The 13,914-nt window shown below is 60.6% G+C and overlaps 1 protein-coding gene across 18 annotated transcripts in view; it reads left to right on the forward strand.

Annotated features, from left to right (window-relative positions):
* Positions 1-1,476: 1,476 nt before the first annotated feature.
* The window catches only part of PEMT (phosphatidylethanolamine N-methyltransferase), a 33,755-nt gene continuing 21,317 nt past the window's right edge, over positions 1,477-13,914 (forward strand). For 2 of the 18 annotated variants that reach the window (XR_004326732.1, XM_032499033.1), the window contains exons 1-3: positions 2,790-3,005; positions 11,276-11,383; positions 12,578-12,752. Coding sequence is in view for 15 of the 18 variants with exons in the window: in XM_032499033.1 (XP_032354924.1) it covers positions 2,859-3,005; positions 11,276-11,383; positions 12,578-12,752 (430 nt within the window). In the remaining 3 variants the exon portion in view is untranslated. The other 16 variants (XM_032499024.1, XM_032499029.1, XM_032499026.1 and 13 more) reach the window with 16 other exon arrangements.

A 13,914-nucleotide genomic window follows, 5' to 3' on the forward strand; every position in this document is an offset into this window, starting at 1 on the left:
CTGGGGTGAGAGTGTGCCTGGGGTTTTCCAGGAACAGCAGGAAGGCAGGTTGCCTGCGCTGTGGACGGTGAGGGGGCAGGGAGTCCCCACCATTACCTGGGTCCTTGCTAGAGCTTCCTGGGCCCTGGATAACTGGATTTCGGTGAGTCTAGCCCTAAGCCCTCTTCCCAGCAGCAGAGGTCACTGGGGAAGGGGCTCCTCCCTAGGCCCTGGCGGAAGGGAGGGTTTACTCATTACCAGCAATGCTGCCCTGCCCCCTCTCCCACCTGGCCCCTGCTGACCCTGCTGCTCTGGGTTCCTGGACCACCCTTGGGTACGGTGGGGGCCATCAGGCCTGAACGTAGGAGGGGGGTGCCGGGCATACTGGCCACAGTCCCCGAGGGCCCTCCTGGGTTTAAAGGCTTTCCGATGACCTGGTTCTGGTGACCCTCCGGAGAGGCTGTCTGGAGAGCACTTCTCGCTATCTGGCCTGGCTTCTCAGCCACGTCCTCCCAGGAGCTCGGGGGACCCTAAGCTGCCATGAGCCCCCTTGCCCTCCTTGCCCCCACCCTGGTCCCCAGTGCTGGGCTGGTCCTAAACCTGGGCATGTCCATGAGCTTCATTCATGAGTGTGGTCTTACCAGGCGAGTCTTAGTTATATGGACAGGAGGGAGACAGACATCTCCTGAGAACCTACTGTGTGCCAGCCAGGAACTTCTGCGCCTTGTCACCGCTGAGCCTCACCTCAGCCTCACGCAGGCGATAAGCTGGTACCTCCGAGTAGGGGAAGGTTTAGGTTTTACCCAAGGCCACCCAATACGCAGATGTTCACTTTAGTAATAAAAGCCAGTTTTGGGGATTGCTGGGAGCCAGACAGCCAGACTGAGTGGCACTGGGGGAGGGCGGGCAGGGAGTTGGAAGAAGGCAAGGTAATGGCTGTCAGCTTTGATCCTCTCGTAGCAAAGGTCAAACTCCTGGCCAGAGAGGTCATCTGGAGATGTTTGCCCTGCAGCAGACCAGGAGTCGGCTGTGATAAATGGGTCCTGGTATCTGAAGAGCTATCAAGGGGCAGAGCGATAACCCTGCAGGTAGAAGGCCCTGTTTGTTAAAGCATCAGGAAGGGGGACTTTGGGTCGGCATCAGGAACAAACATCCCATCCAACAGGAGCACGCGGGCTCAGAAGTGACTTTTCTGTTCGCCAGGGATGCCTGAAAAGGAGTATTCCAGCGAGAGAGGTTGGCCTCGGTGATTTCCCTGCAAGCTCAGACCTGGGAGTTTCGAAGGGCCAGGCAAAGACGTCTGCCCCAAAATATCTTTGGCAGAAGGTTTTTGGTGCAAATAGTCCAGATCACATTTGGCTTCTGCCCGTCTGCCATTCTTTCGGCGGCGGGAGAGTGGTGGGGGTGGGTTAGGGGTGGAGGAGTGGATTCCTCCAGTTGCATCAGCTCTGGGGTGACCTCTGACACTTACCTTTCTTTGTCCCCAGATACTCCAAACACACAAAAACTAATTTTCCTGGCTTAATAAAAGAACGGGAGTGGCCAGGTAGGTGGTGAGAAGACCGGGGCTTGGGTGAAATAGACTGTGGTGGGGGGTGCTCGCTGGGGCCCCTCTCCCTTGGGAATGGGCTCTGTTTCTGGCAGCCTCTGCCTGGACACCCTAAGCACAGTGGTCAGGGGGCAGACCAGCCTTCCAGCACCTGCTGTTCACCCAGCCCAGTCATGGCCAGTGCCACAGGTCAGGTCGTGTGTGGTGGGTTTTACTTTTGAGGAACTGAAAGTTTCTCGCAGCCACAGAGCTTGCGCGTGCAAGGCCAGCGTCCTTCCTGTCTCACGGTGGGCCTGCTCCGTGCTAAGGATGCTGTGGAGGGTGGCACAGGGGCCAGAACCCGGCAGGCAGGTGCTCACAAGCGCTCCAGCCTGGTAGATGCTGGGGGTCGAGGAGGAGAGAGGTGGGCGCGGAATCAGGAAGCAGCTGGCGTTGCAGAGGCCTGCCTGGGCTCCCAGATTAGGGAGTCTGAGTCCGTTTCCCCAGGTACAGACACCTAGCTACAAAAGAGGCTCTCTTGGCACCCAACCAACCAAAATCGCACCTACTTTTCTATACTCCTTCCCCACCATCGTCCCCCCTCCACCACTCCTCCAGACTTTTCCAGATTCCTGAAGGACCCTTGATTCTGTCCTGCCTCCTGGCCCCTGCATAGGTGGCCTCTCTTCCTAGCCCGCCCTGCCCCCCGCACTTTGCATGTCTGGCACCTTCTTCAGCGCACAGGCCTCCCTCTGAGCCCCTCCCTGAGCATTCCCGGCCAGTGTCCCTTGTGACCATCCGACCTAGCCCCCCGTTCTTCCGTCCCAGTACGCATCAAGCTATAATCCTTTATTACTGCTCGGCTCTCATCCCCCAAGGGACCGTGTGGGCAGCGTCGGTCAGTGCTCGAGGGTGAGTGGAGGAGGGGTCGCCGACTGCGGGGCGGGAGCTGCGGGGCGTGCCCGCCCCCCGCCCCCGGCACCGGCTGCCTCCGCAGGGGCGGGGGGCCGAGCGGGCCAAAGTCCAGGTCCGCAGGGGCTACGCAGCGCGCTACTTAAACCTACGACCCGCCGCCCGCGGCCTCCAGCCCGCCGCCGGCCGAGGACAGGGACGCCAGGTCAGTTGGCCGGCCGGATGGGGGACCGGGCGTCAGAGGGACGGCGGGCGGCAAGCGGACAGGCCGCGTGGCCGCCTCGGGACTGAACGGCGCCGCAGCGCGCGGCCCTGGGACTCGTAGTTCTGGGTCCGCGAGAGGCCGGCGCGAGCCGGGGGCGCGGACTACATTTCCCAGAAGGCCGGGGCAGCGGGGTCACCGGGAAAGCGCGCCGGCCGGCGGCGCTCCCCGGGCGCGATGGGGCCGGTCCTGGGGGCGGAGGGCTGCCGCGAGGCCCCTGCAAGGCGGCCCGCGCCGAGGGGCCTGGGCCGGGCTGGGCCCATGCACAGCCTGGCGGCGGGGCCTGACTGCTGCGGGGGCCTCGGCAACCTGGACTTCAGGCAGGTACGGACCGCGCTGGCCGCCGGGCCGGGAGGGGGTCGCGAGGGCGGCTGGGTCCGTGGGGGCGGGGCCGCATCCGGCGCGGGGGCGGGGCCGCCGTTACCAGGCAACGGGCGGCGCGGGCGGGGCTGCGGTCGCAGGTGTGAGTCGATGTGTGAGTCCGCGTGTGTGAGTCCGCGTGTGTGCGCGCGTGGCAGCGCGTGGCACAGCCTGCGGAGTCGCGCGGGATGCGCCGGGATGGGCGGGGCTGGAGGCCCCCATCCCCACGCTTCTCCCTCCGCCCTGCGTGCTCGTCCACCGCGCCTTCCCCGGAGACGCTTCAGCCTAGTCGGCGTCGGCCGCGCCCGAGGCGGGGGCTGCGCTCAGGCCGCCTTTGGTGGCGTCCATTCGCGCGCGCAGCCGGTCCCCAGGGAGGGCCGGGTGTCCGCTGAGGAACGGCGCACAGCTGCAAGTTGCCAGTTCTGGTTTACTGGGGGCGCTGCTGAGACTACAGCCGGCATGCGGCCCCTCAGGTAGCTCTAGGGGCCCGTTCGCAGGGGTGAGGGAGGAGCCAAGACACAGGAGTCTTTGCTGGAAAAAAGAAAACGTCAAGGCGAACATCAAGACATTTCTGCTGGTAACAGAAAGCAGACCTCTCTCGTTCGTGCTTTAGTGCTTTTCTGTGTGTGGGAAGATGCAAGACCCTGGACTCCTCGAAATTGTTCCTTGCATGTGCCTCTTAACTGCTTGGGCCAGCCTCCTGCCCTTCTCCATCCTGAACTCCCTTCAGGGCAAACAGTCAGGTTGGCTGCAGTGGCTGATGGCTTGATGGGGGCCACATTCTTTGTCCACAGGGGTGTTGGAGACTGGCTCTCAGTGACCTTTCACTCCAGTGAGCCTGGAAACAGCATTCTCAGCCGGTGATAAAACTGGTCAGTGATTTAGAGAGGAGCTGGTGGGGAGGTGGGACTGAGATCCCCAGATAGCCGGTTCCAGGTCTGAGGAGGTGACCTCTGAGCGGAGTCCTGAGTGCTAAGCAGGGGGCAGGTGCTAAGCTGTGGGGAGGCTGGCGGAGCAGTGGCCTTGAGGAGGAGTATTTGTTCAAGAACAAAGACGACTGGTGTCTGGCTCCGAGGGAGTGCAGGGCAGTCCCAGGCCATGCTTGGGAGGAGAGGAGAAGACTCACTATGTCAGTGAAGTTTCCTTGAAGTGTAACAGTCAGGTGGGGGCCCGGTCACACCGCACAGCTCAGTCACGTTCATGGAGTCAGCTCGCCCGTGTTACCAACGCCAGCTCTCCGGAAGCCGCCCTCAGGAGGACCACTGGATCCTTAGAACCTTGGACTGTAGGTGGCCATTAGAGACCTCTGGCCCACATGGTCAGTGGTGGGACTGAGATCCATGTTTTCCATGACAGAAGACCCCAGACGAGAAGGGCACTTGAAATTCCGAGGAGGGCCTCTGGTGTCAGGGCAGGTGCTCTTGGGGGAGTGACTCTGGGTGAAAGTGTGCGTCCCCACAAGCCGGAGGTGGTCAAGCCTTCAGGCAGAAATCAAGGTGGGGCAGGGGGCCCAGCTGAGGGTTAGGGTCCTGCCCTGGGATCCAGCAAGGCTGGAGTTGTGGCCCTGGCAGCTGGAGGCAGGCGTCAGTCGTGGTCAGGGGAGGATTTCCTGGGTGTGTGTGTGGGAAGGTCTTTTGTGCCCTCTCCCTCCCCTCCAGAGCCCTACGGGGCTGTGCAGTTGGAGAGATCTGGGAGCATTTTGGGGGACAGGTCAGGGTGACCCTCTTTGGTTGACATTCTGTTTTTTTCCACCGTTACCCTTGTTGGTACAGTTAAGCTCCCTGTTGCCAACAACATCCAACACTGGGTATTTGTCGTGCCTCCTCCTTCCTCCGTCAGAACCTTTGCTTTGGAAAGATGTCAGTCTTGGGCCTGAGCGAGTGGGAAGGTGTTTCTTCACCCCATGGCGTCTGAGCTGCAAGATCTCAGCCCGGAGCCGTCTGGCGGGGGTGCAGCCTGTCCCATTAGGATGTAAACGCCTCTGGTAGCCACATTTTACCAAGAAAGAGAGAACCAGTGACGTCGCTGTTAACAATACGTCTTATTTAACGCAACACCTAAACAGTGTCACCCCGGCAGGTGTGCCGTGGTCCTCGTGGCCTTGCATGTGGCGTGGGCACAGTGCCCCTGACCGGCTATCTTCTGGGCCTGCTCCAGCTAGAATGGAATCTTGGTTTTGTTTTTAGCTTGAAAAGGTCCCTGCTGGTGAGAAGAACGTCCCTGCTGTCGCCACATGAACCGGGGCCCTTCCTGCCCTGAACTCCAGGGCTGGAGCACGAGGCCCGCTGGCTGGTGGCGGGTGGGAGTGGGACGGAGGGCTCCTGGGGTGCTGACTTCCTGGAGAACCCAGCCCGCCAGGCACAGCCGGGGAGCCCCTTTCATGTCCGTCTTGGGGGAGGTGTGTCACGAGGTGCGCGCCAGTTACTTGGCCTGTAAAATGGGAGCTTTGCAAACTGTAAGGTGCAGCCCTCCTGAGGGTGGGTGGTCTGCAGAAGGCAGGGTCCCTGTATTCGGAAGCATCGAGGCCCTGCTGGGGGTGTCCCTTGAGGTGCGCAGTCCCCACTTGTGACTCATTTGTGACCATTTGGGAGGCAAGCCCCAGGGGCAGGTAGGAGACTTCTCAGCTGCCTTACCACGTCAGAGTAAGCGTCAACCTACTTTATTGGATGACTTATTCTGTGAAGCTTGCAAGGACGTGATTTTTGTCATCAGTGTTTTTCCTGTGGGGGGAGGTTTGTTCATTTATTTATTAAATTTTTTTTAATGGAGATACCAGGGATTGAACCCAGGACCTTGTGTATGCTTGGCATGCGCTCTGCCCCTGAGCTATACCCTCCCCTGTCTTCAGTGATTCTGGATCAGAGGCCAGAGAGCAGGCTGGCTTCTCCGGCTCCGTGTGACCGTGGGCACGCCAAGTAGCCGTGGTTTCTTCTGCCTCCACTGAGGGTTGAGGTGATCACGTGGCTTCTCCGCCCCCACCTGTCAGTCTGGTGACTTGCACTGACGTCTGTCCTAAGGTCTCACCAGCCCTGCATTCCAGGGTCGACCCCCACTTGGTCCTGGGTGTTCTTGTTGTTGCTGGATTTGATTTGCTGTCATTTTGTTGAGAATCTCATTGGCCACATTCCCGAGGAATAGAGAGATTGCGTGGAATTGGTGTTACTTCTTCCTTAAATATTTGGTAGGGAAGGCAGGGTGTAGCTCAGGCGGTAGATCGAGTGCTTAGCATGCACAAGGTTCTGGGTTCAATCCCCAGTACCTCCTCTTAAAAAAAAAGTAAACTGTGAGGTCAGGTCCAGTAATGGGTACAGGACTGCGTCGTCTCAAGTGAATTTTGGCAGCTGTGTGTTTCCAGGACGGGGCGGGGGGTTTCCCCTGAGCTGTGGGGCTGTGGGCGTGGTCTCAGCGCCCCCTGAGGACCCAGGACGGCTGTGAGGTCAGCAGAGTGGCCTCATCTATTCCTGATAATTCATCTCTTCCCCCTTTTTTCCTGGTCATTGTGGCTAGAGGTTTATTGATTTTATTTTTTCCCAAAGAGCAAGCTTTAGATTGGGGATTTTTTCCCCTTTATTTTTCTGTTTCCAGTTTGATTGATTGTGACTTTCATTTTTCCTCTCTGCTGGCCTTGAGATTGCTTTACTCCTTATTCTGCTTTCACAAGGCTTCTGTTGCTGCCTTAAGACTTTGCTCCGTCGGCATGAGCTGCGCTTCTCCCTCCCAGCCCTGCGTCCCACAACTCTTATTAGGTCGTTTTTCCATTTTCACTCAAACTGTTTTAGAGTCCCTCAGACTTTCTCTCTGACCCGTGGAGCACCTGGAAATGCGTCTTTAACAAGCATCTCTCTTACTGGTTTCTAGTTTGATTCTGTTGTGGTTCAAGAACTTATTTGCTTATTCTTGTTTTTCAGTGTGTGCAGTTGTAACACTTTTTTATTGAAGTACAGCCAATTTGCAGTGTTGTTAGTCTCTGATGTGCAGCATGGTGATTCAGTTGCACACACATACACCCTTTTCATATTCTTTTTCACTAGAGGTTATGACAAGGTACTGGATATAGTTCCCTGTGCTGCACAGTAGGACCCTGTATCTGTGCTTTCACGTGCCCTTGTGAGGGCTGGGCCTCCTGCTGTTACGGGGGTAGGGCGGCTGGGCCCCGTGGTCGTGGTGGGGCTCAGACCCACTGCGTCCTCAGGGATTTTCTGTCTACGGGATTTTGCTTCGTGCTAGCCTCAGGTTTTGCTGTTTTGTTTTGTTTAATGGAGGCACTGGGATGGAACCCAGGAACCTCGTGCGTGCTAAGCAGGTGCTGTACCGCTGAGCTGCACCCCCACCCCAGCCTCAGTGTTTTCATCTAGAGAATGGCTGGGTAAACCGGGTCACGTGGCAAGAACAGCTACCACCTGGCAAGGTTTCCTCACATCACCTCACTTAGTCTCCGTGACAGTCCCAGGGTGGACGCACTCCCACCACCGAGGTTTGCCCTGGCTTCCTCTGGGCATGGGTTCAGCCAGTCTGGGGCGGACGCTGTCCCAGGATGGGCCCTGCCTCTGCCAGGGTGGCCAAGGCTGGGTCAGCTGACCTCCTGGCATCGCTGCCTTTGACACTGAGTGTGTTCTTAGACGGATGGGCTCAGCGCCAACCTAGAGGGGCCTGTCCTGGGCCCCTTCTGTTTGTTTGGGTGTCACAATGTGACCCTGGGGCTGAGTCCCTGCCGTGTCCACGCTTCCTTAGTAAAGTGGGCAGTCGGTAGCTGACCCCCCCACGTGGGAGTGCGTGGCCCCTGGTTGCGGTAGGTCGTGCCCCCTCCTCCCCGCTGTTCAAACTCAGAGACTCTGCAGTCTGTCACCTTGAGGGGTTCCTTTCTTAGAATTACTGGGTAGCAGGCCAGGACTCCTGCAGCTTAATGAGGCTGGGGCAGAGGGGTGACGGGGGGACCCTCCTCTTAGTCAGGGTGGCCCACACATGTGTGGGGTGAGGGCGTGGGGGGACCTGGGGCCCTCCTGCTCTGCTCCTGCCTGACCCGGGTTTTGGAGGGAGGCGGGTGACAGCCACCAGGAGTGGGAAGCCGGAGGGGCTCCCTCTGCTGCCCCCAACCTGTCAGCATTGCCTGGCTCAGCAGGTCCTCTCCAGGCGACACAGATCTCCTCTCTAGGTGACTGGTGGACAACTCCCTCCCTGGGCGGGTTGACAGGTTGGCCGAGGGCTCTGGGGCCTGAGTGGGGGCCGAGGCTCTAGTGCTGAGCGGCGCTGGCGGACGTGGGCTGCTGTCAGCCTCGGCCGCTGCCGGCTGGGCGACCTCTGTGTGCCTCGGCGTCCCTCCTGCGCCTCTGCTCCGGGATTTCTCCTCCCCACCTGCCCGGCCTCCTTGGGAGCGGTTGGCCCCACTGCTGGAATCCAGAATCTCTAGGGGAATCCGGAATCCGGAGGGCGGGGCGGCTTACTTATCTCCCTGTGGGCAGGCAATGGCTATTGTCTTTCCTGCGTTGCCGCAGGTAAGGTGTGAGAGCTTTAAACAGATGTGCATTGCAGGTGGCTCAGTGTCAGACGCCCCTGTTCAGTGAGTCTGAATCAAATCCTTAAAAATATCTGAAGCATTCTGGGAGGGGACTGGATGCTCTTCCCCCCAGGGCCCTATGAGGAATTAGGGGGCAGTTCCCAGTTCCCAGCTGACTTTCTTTCCTGAGGTTTAATTCGCACGGGGAAATGCAGAGTCAGGCCCAGCTGGAGAGTTCTGAGCTGAGCCAGGGAATGTTGCCATCACCCCAGAACGTCTTGCCCCCCAGGCTGCCAGCTCTCTCTGGTTCATTGTCCCCGGGGGCCCCTGACCCATCTCCACCCTCTTGGGTGGGCCGGCCCCTCTCCGCACTTCACACGTGACCTTTTACCTTCTCTCCTCTTGGCCCTGCCAGCCCAAGGCCACCCGTGGGGCAGGAGGCACAACCTGAGGGCACACGGGGTTTGCCTGGGTCTGTGTGGTTTCCTGCCCTCGCCAAGGTGGGCGTCCCCACGGCAGCTCCTGGCTTGTAGTGAAAAGTGATGAAAGTGATGGAGCTCGAGGCTGTGTGGGCAGTGGGCCCGAGGATCTGACCCACCGGCCACCTCCCTGTGCTTCTCCGCGAATGCAGATGCGTGACATTGGCGCATAGGGTTGGTGGTGATTGCAGGAGAGAGCGGCAGGCCTCTGTCTGCTTAGAGGGGAGGGGCCACGGCCAGCTGCAGGCCCTGGCGTCGGGGACGTTGGCGTCACCGTGGACACGCAGGAGAAGGCAGGAGAATTCTGGCTTGGAGGAGTGATGTCCTCGGACAGAACTCTCCTTTTTTAAAAGAGAGTCTGGCTGACAGTGAACCCTTGGTCTGCAGAGATGCTGTATCATCTCGGGGGGGAACTGCCGTGGTAAACCCCGCAAGTGGTGAGAAGTGCGTCTCGTGTGCCGCCCCGAGCTGCACGTGATTCAGGGCACAAGCTGGCCAGGCGCTGACAGGAAGCGTGGTTTATGGACTTGTTGGATGGGGTGGAATTCGGGGAGGGTCAGGGCCTCAGCACCCGTTGGGGGTCCCTGGGGCTCCTCCCTGTGCATGTTCATCCCCCAGCTGAGCCCCCCGGGGACGGAGGCCTGACAAGGGAGACCGCCTTGAGTGGGTTCCACCCCCAAGTTCCTAAGAAACCGAGGAAGACCCCACCCCCTTCTGCCAAGGCTTGTGAACATCGCTTGATTTCTTAGGTTAAATGGTGCCGGAAAAGTAAATTTTTATGGAGCGCAGTGTCTGGCAGCTGGTGAATCTCTGGCCTCCGAAGTAGAGGGATGTGCTGGCCTCGGGGCCTTTCCTGCCTCCGCCCCAAGCCAGAGGGAGGGGACCAGAGTCCCAGGAGCACAGGTGGCTAAGATGTGCCTTTAGTCCCCATGTGTTACGGATGATGAAATGAGGGCCACGGTTCCCCCAGCAAACATTCACTGTCTGTGCCAGGCAGAAGGTATGGAGATGGGGGAGAAAACAGCCCCAAGTCTTGGAGGAACAATTACAAGCTGGAGACAGATGCGCAAATAACTGTGCTGGGGTGTTCGCTGAGGACGCAAAGGAGGGTGCCGTGGGTGAGGGGGTGGGGACGCTCCCCCAGGTCCTGAGGGATGGACAGGAGTGTGAGGGGTAGGGGTATTTTAGAAGCCGTTTGAAAGGCTCCAGAAGACGGTGTTTGTGGGTGATGGGGCGCAGGGAGGGTGGGGGTGAGGAGGATGGACAGGAATCCACCGCCCGTCAGGGAGCCTGTGTAGGTGAGGAGGCCTGGGGTGTGGGCGTGGCTGGGAGTGAGGGCAGTGGGACCTGTTGGAGGAGTTTTGAGCAGGAGAACCATGGGGTCACCACACAGGTTGGACTTGCAGGTGAGAGGAGACCAGGGGTGTTATCCTCTGAAAGGATGAACTCTGTCCCCAAACGAAAAAAAACATAAAACACCATCGAAGTAGATGTTGTGGCAAAGATCGGAACTCTCACGGACCTAGATTTACTTCCCAGGTGGGACGGGAGGGGTGCCACGAGTTACTAAGAAGAAAAAGTAGAACCCAAAGCTCGAGGCGAGGGCTCAGTAACTACTCACCACTCTAGCGCCGGAGGTGTCTCGTCTTCTTAGAGAAAGAGCTCAGCGTTGGAAACGGCCAGCTGTTTTCTTCGCTTGTCTTTGGAGGCTGCGGTGGGGGGGGGTGTCTCAGTTCTGTCCCTGGGGACATCTGGGCCACGTCTGGAGTCGAGTTTTGTTGCCACAGCGGTGGGGGGGGGGCGCTACCAGTGTGGAGGAGGCCCAGGCCGCAGAGTGACCGGCCCGAGGGCCGACAAGCCGAGAGGCCATTGCTGCAGCGTCGCCGGCTCTTTCCTGGTTCTGGGAGGCTGAGCTGAGCATCTGCTGTTTGGGCGTTGGCCCCGCGGGCTTGCTCTGGGGCCTCGGACCCCCAGCAGGGGCCCGGTCACCCCGGTGGGGTCCCTGCCGCGACCAGGTGCTGGACACTCAGAGCTGCTGGCTTCCTTCCTGCGCTTCCGCCGCCGGCCTGGCCGCCCTCCGACCGGGCACGACACGGCTGGTTGGGTTTTGGCTTTTATCTTCAGATTTATGAGATTACATTAACCTTTGCTGGACTTGGATGTGCCTGAGCCGCCCGACGTGTTCCCGGAGGGTAACTTTGTTTCTGAGGTCTGGGGGGGGAGCAGGCGGGCTCCCGCTGACGCCAGCTCTGTCCCCGCAGGCAGACCTCTGCGTTATGACCCGGCTGCTGGGCTACGTGGACCCCTCAGATCCCCGCTTTGTGGCTGCGGTCCTCGCCATCGCTTTCAATCCGCTCTTCTGGAATGTGGTAAGTGTCCCGGCAGGCTGTGCGGACGGACGGACGGACGGATGGCTCTTCCCCGCCCCCCGCCATCTGTCTGGCCCGTGTGGGATCATCCCCTCTGCTTCCCCACTGAGATCGGCACCAGTTGGAGGGCGTTGACCGGGGAAGCCCCTCTCCTCGGGGACCCCACGACGTGGTGGTGCCCAGCAGACGGCCCTGGGCCGCAGCGGGGCTGCCCGTGTGTGCCGGCGGGTCCCTGGTCTCCTGGCTGGCGGGGCAGTGGTCTCGGTGGGGTGTGCCCCTCTGCCACACCCCAGGGGAGCCACCTGTGACTCCCCGCCCTGAGGACGCGCTCCGGAAGCTTTTCCTAAGTGAGGCTCCCTGCAGAGCGGCCTGCACCCCCCAGAGCACCTGCAGAGCGGCACCCGGCTCTTCCGTGGGTGCGCGGGACGTGGAGGACCGGGGCAGGGTGGCTGGGCTGAGTGGTAGGTGGGCTCTGGGCTGTGCCTCCCGCCAGCCTTTCTCTGAGACGCCTCTCTCCTGCCAAGATGTGGGGGCAGCTCTAGGGGTTTCTGGCCCACTGCCCGTGGTGGCATCTCTGGAGGCACAGAGAAGGGCGGCAGGGTGGTCTGGGGCTGCTCCCCGAGGCTCCTGCCCTGCACCCACTGGTACGGAACCCGGACGCCCTGGGCCCCCCGGGCCCTCCTGGAGGGCGGCCTGATGAGCGAGGCGGGCCCAGTTCAGCACAGGCTGTTCAGAACTGCGCTCATCTCAGGTGGCCACTTGCTCCCAGGGGCAGAACAGGACGTGTTTGCATCTGGTTGAGGAGTTAGGCCTTTTCTTCATCGGGGAGAGCGGGTAGGGGCCGAGTGCTCACCTCAAAGAGGCTGCATTCCACTCGCATCCCGACAGATGCGTCCCTCCTTCTGGGGGTTAATGCACCTCCCTTTTTAACACACTCCACTAGTCTCCTGTGCCGCCAGAACTAATTGTGACAAACTGGGTAGTTTAGAGCAACCGGGATATATTTCCCCCTTCCCCGCCTCCGCTCTGGAGGCCAGAAGCCTGAAATCAGTACACCAGGCCCGGGTCTAGGCGTGGGTAGGGCCACGCTGCCCCCAGGCTGCGGGAGTCGGTCCCCAGGAGACGCTGGTTCCAACGGCTGCACCTCCCTTGGCTCCCCCAGTCTTCACACTCCCTCTGCCTCCCTCCTGCAAGGAAGCACGTGACTGGGGCCCCGAGGAGCCAGGACAACGCCCACCTCCAGACCCCGGAGGCAGGCTGAAGCAAGGCAGCCTCCCCAGGTTCTGTGGTCGGACGTGGACATCACCGAGGCCGGCTTTCAGCTGCTACACCCTCTACCCTTCATTGCCCGGTGCTGCCGGAGGGAAAGGTGCACGGGGTGTGAGGGCGAGGGCGAAGGGCAAGCAGGATCTCTGCGGGGCCTGGCACGGCGACTCCAGCTCTGGCGGGAGGCCTGTGTCAGGTCAGGGCTGCTCAGGCAGGGAAGACCTGGGAGGCCGGAGGATGGTTCGGGGCAAAGCAAGCTCTAGACTTCCACTCAGGCCCTCCTGCCCAAGGCCACAGGATCTTCCTCTGGCTGTTCATCGGTATCCTTTCATATCCTTTGTAATAACCTGTAACCCGTGAGTAAACTGGTTTCTGGAGCTTGCAGAGCTGGGACGGCCGTGTCGGGATTGCGCTGAGGGGTAGGACGCCCGGCTGGTGTTGGAATTGTTTGGGTGTGTGGGGAGGATCCTCCCGTGGGGACTGGTGCGCCGCTGGAGAGCGTGAGAGCGGCGAGGGCGTGGGGGGAGCTCAGACCTGCCCCGGGGCCTCCAGGGGAGGCAGGGTTCGGGGGTGGCCACCCAGGGCTGCGTCTGGCCTGGAGCCCGGGCCCCTGGACTGCTCCCTGGGCCGCAGCTACTGGCGCTGCCCACCACGCCCGCCCGGCAGCGCCCAGCATCCGCGCCCGCTAGAGCCCACGCGAGCCTGAGCAGCCCCGGAGCCCCGCCTGCAGGAGGCTTCTCCTCCCTTGCGGGGCCTCCTTGGCTCCTCGCTGTGTTTCTGGCTCTGTCTCTGCCGAGACCTCTTCCTCTGCCTGTCATCCATCCACTCGCTCATTTGTTCATGCAAATGATCACCCCCCAATTCCAGTCGCCAGGGAATGAAACTGCGAGGGTGCTTGGAAAGGAGCTGGAGAGGGACCAGTGGGGGCTCTTCCTTTGTCACCTGTGTCTCTGTCCAGGTGCTGTGGCCCCACCTGGGGGTGTCCAGGCCCTGTAGGGAGCTCGCTGTTTGCACCCAAACCAGACCTCCCCGGCTTCTCCCCGCCCCACCTGTAGGAAGGAGGCCCCCGCCAGTGGGGTGGCCCCTGGTAGGTCCCAGGGGAGAGGGTGGTGCTTGGGAGGAGACAGCATAGTTTATTAGATCCACAGTCCAAACACCGGAGTTGGTTAACAATGAAGCTTGTCCAGAAGCCTGGGAGTGGGTCTCATGGCTTCTCAACGGGGGGTCTCATGGTTCCTTGGTGGGGGAGTCTCGTGGCTCCTCGG

The sequence above is a fragment of the Camelus ferus genome, chromosome 16 (assembly GCF_009834535.1).
Source record: "Camelus ferus isolate YT-003-E chromosome 16, BCGSAC_Cfer_1.0, whole genome shotgun sequence".
NCBI lineage: Eukaryota > Metazoa > Chordata > Mammalia > Artiodactyla > Camelidae > Camelus > Camelus ferus.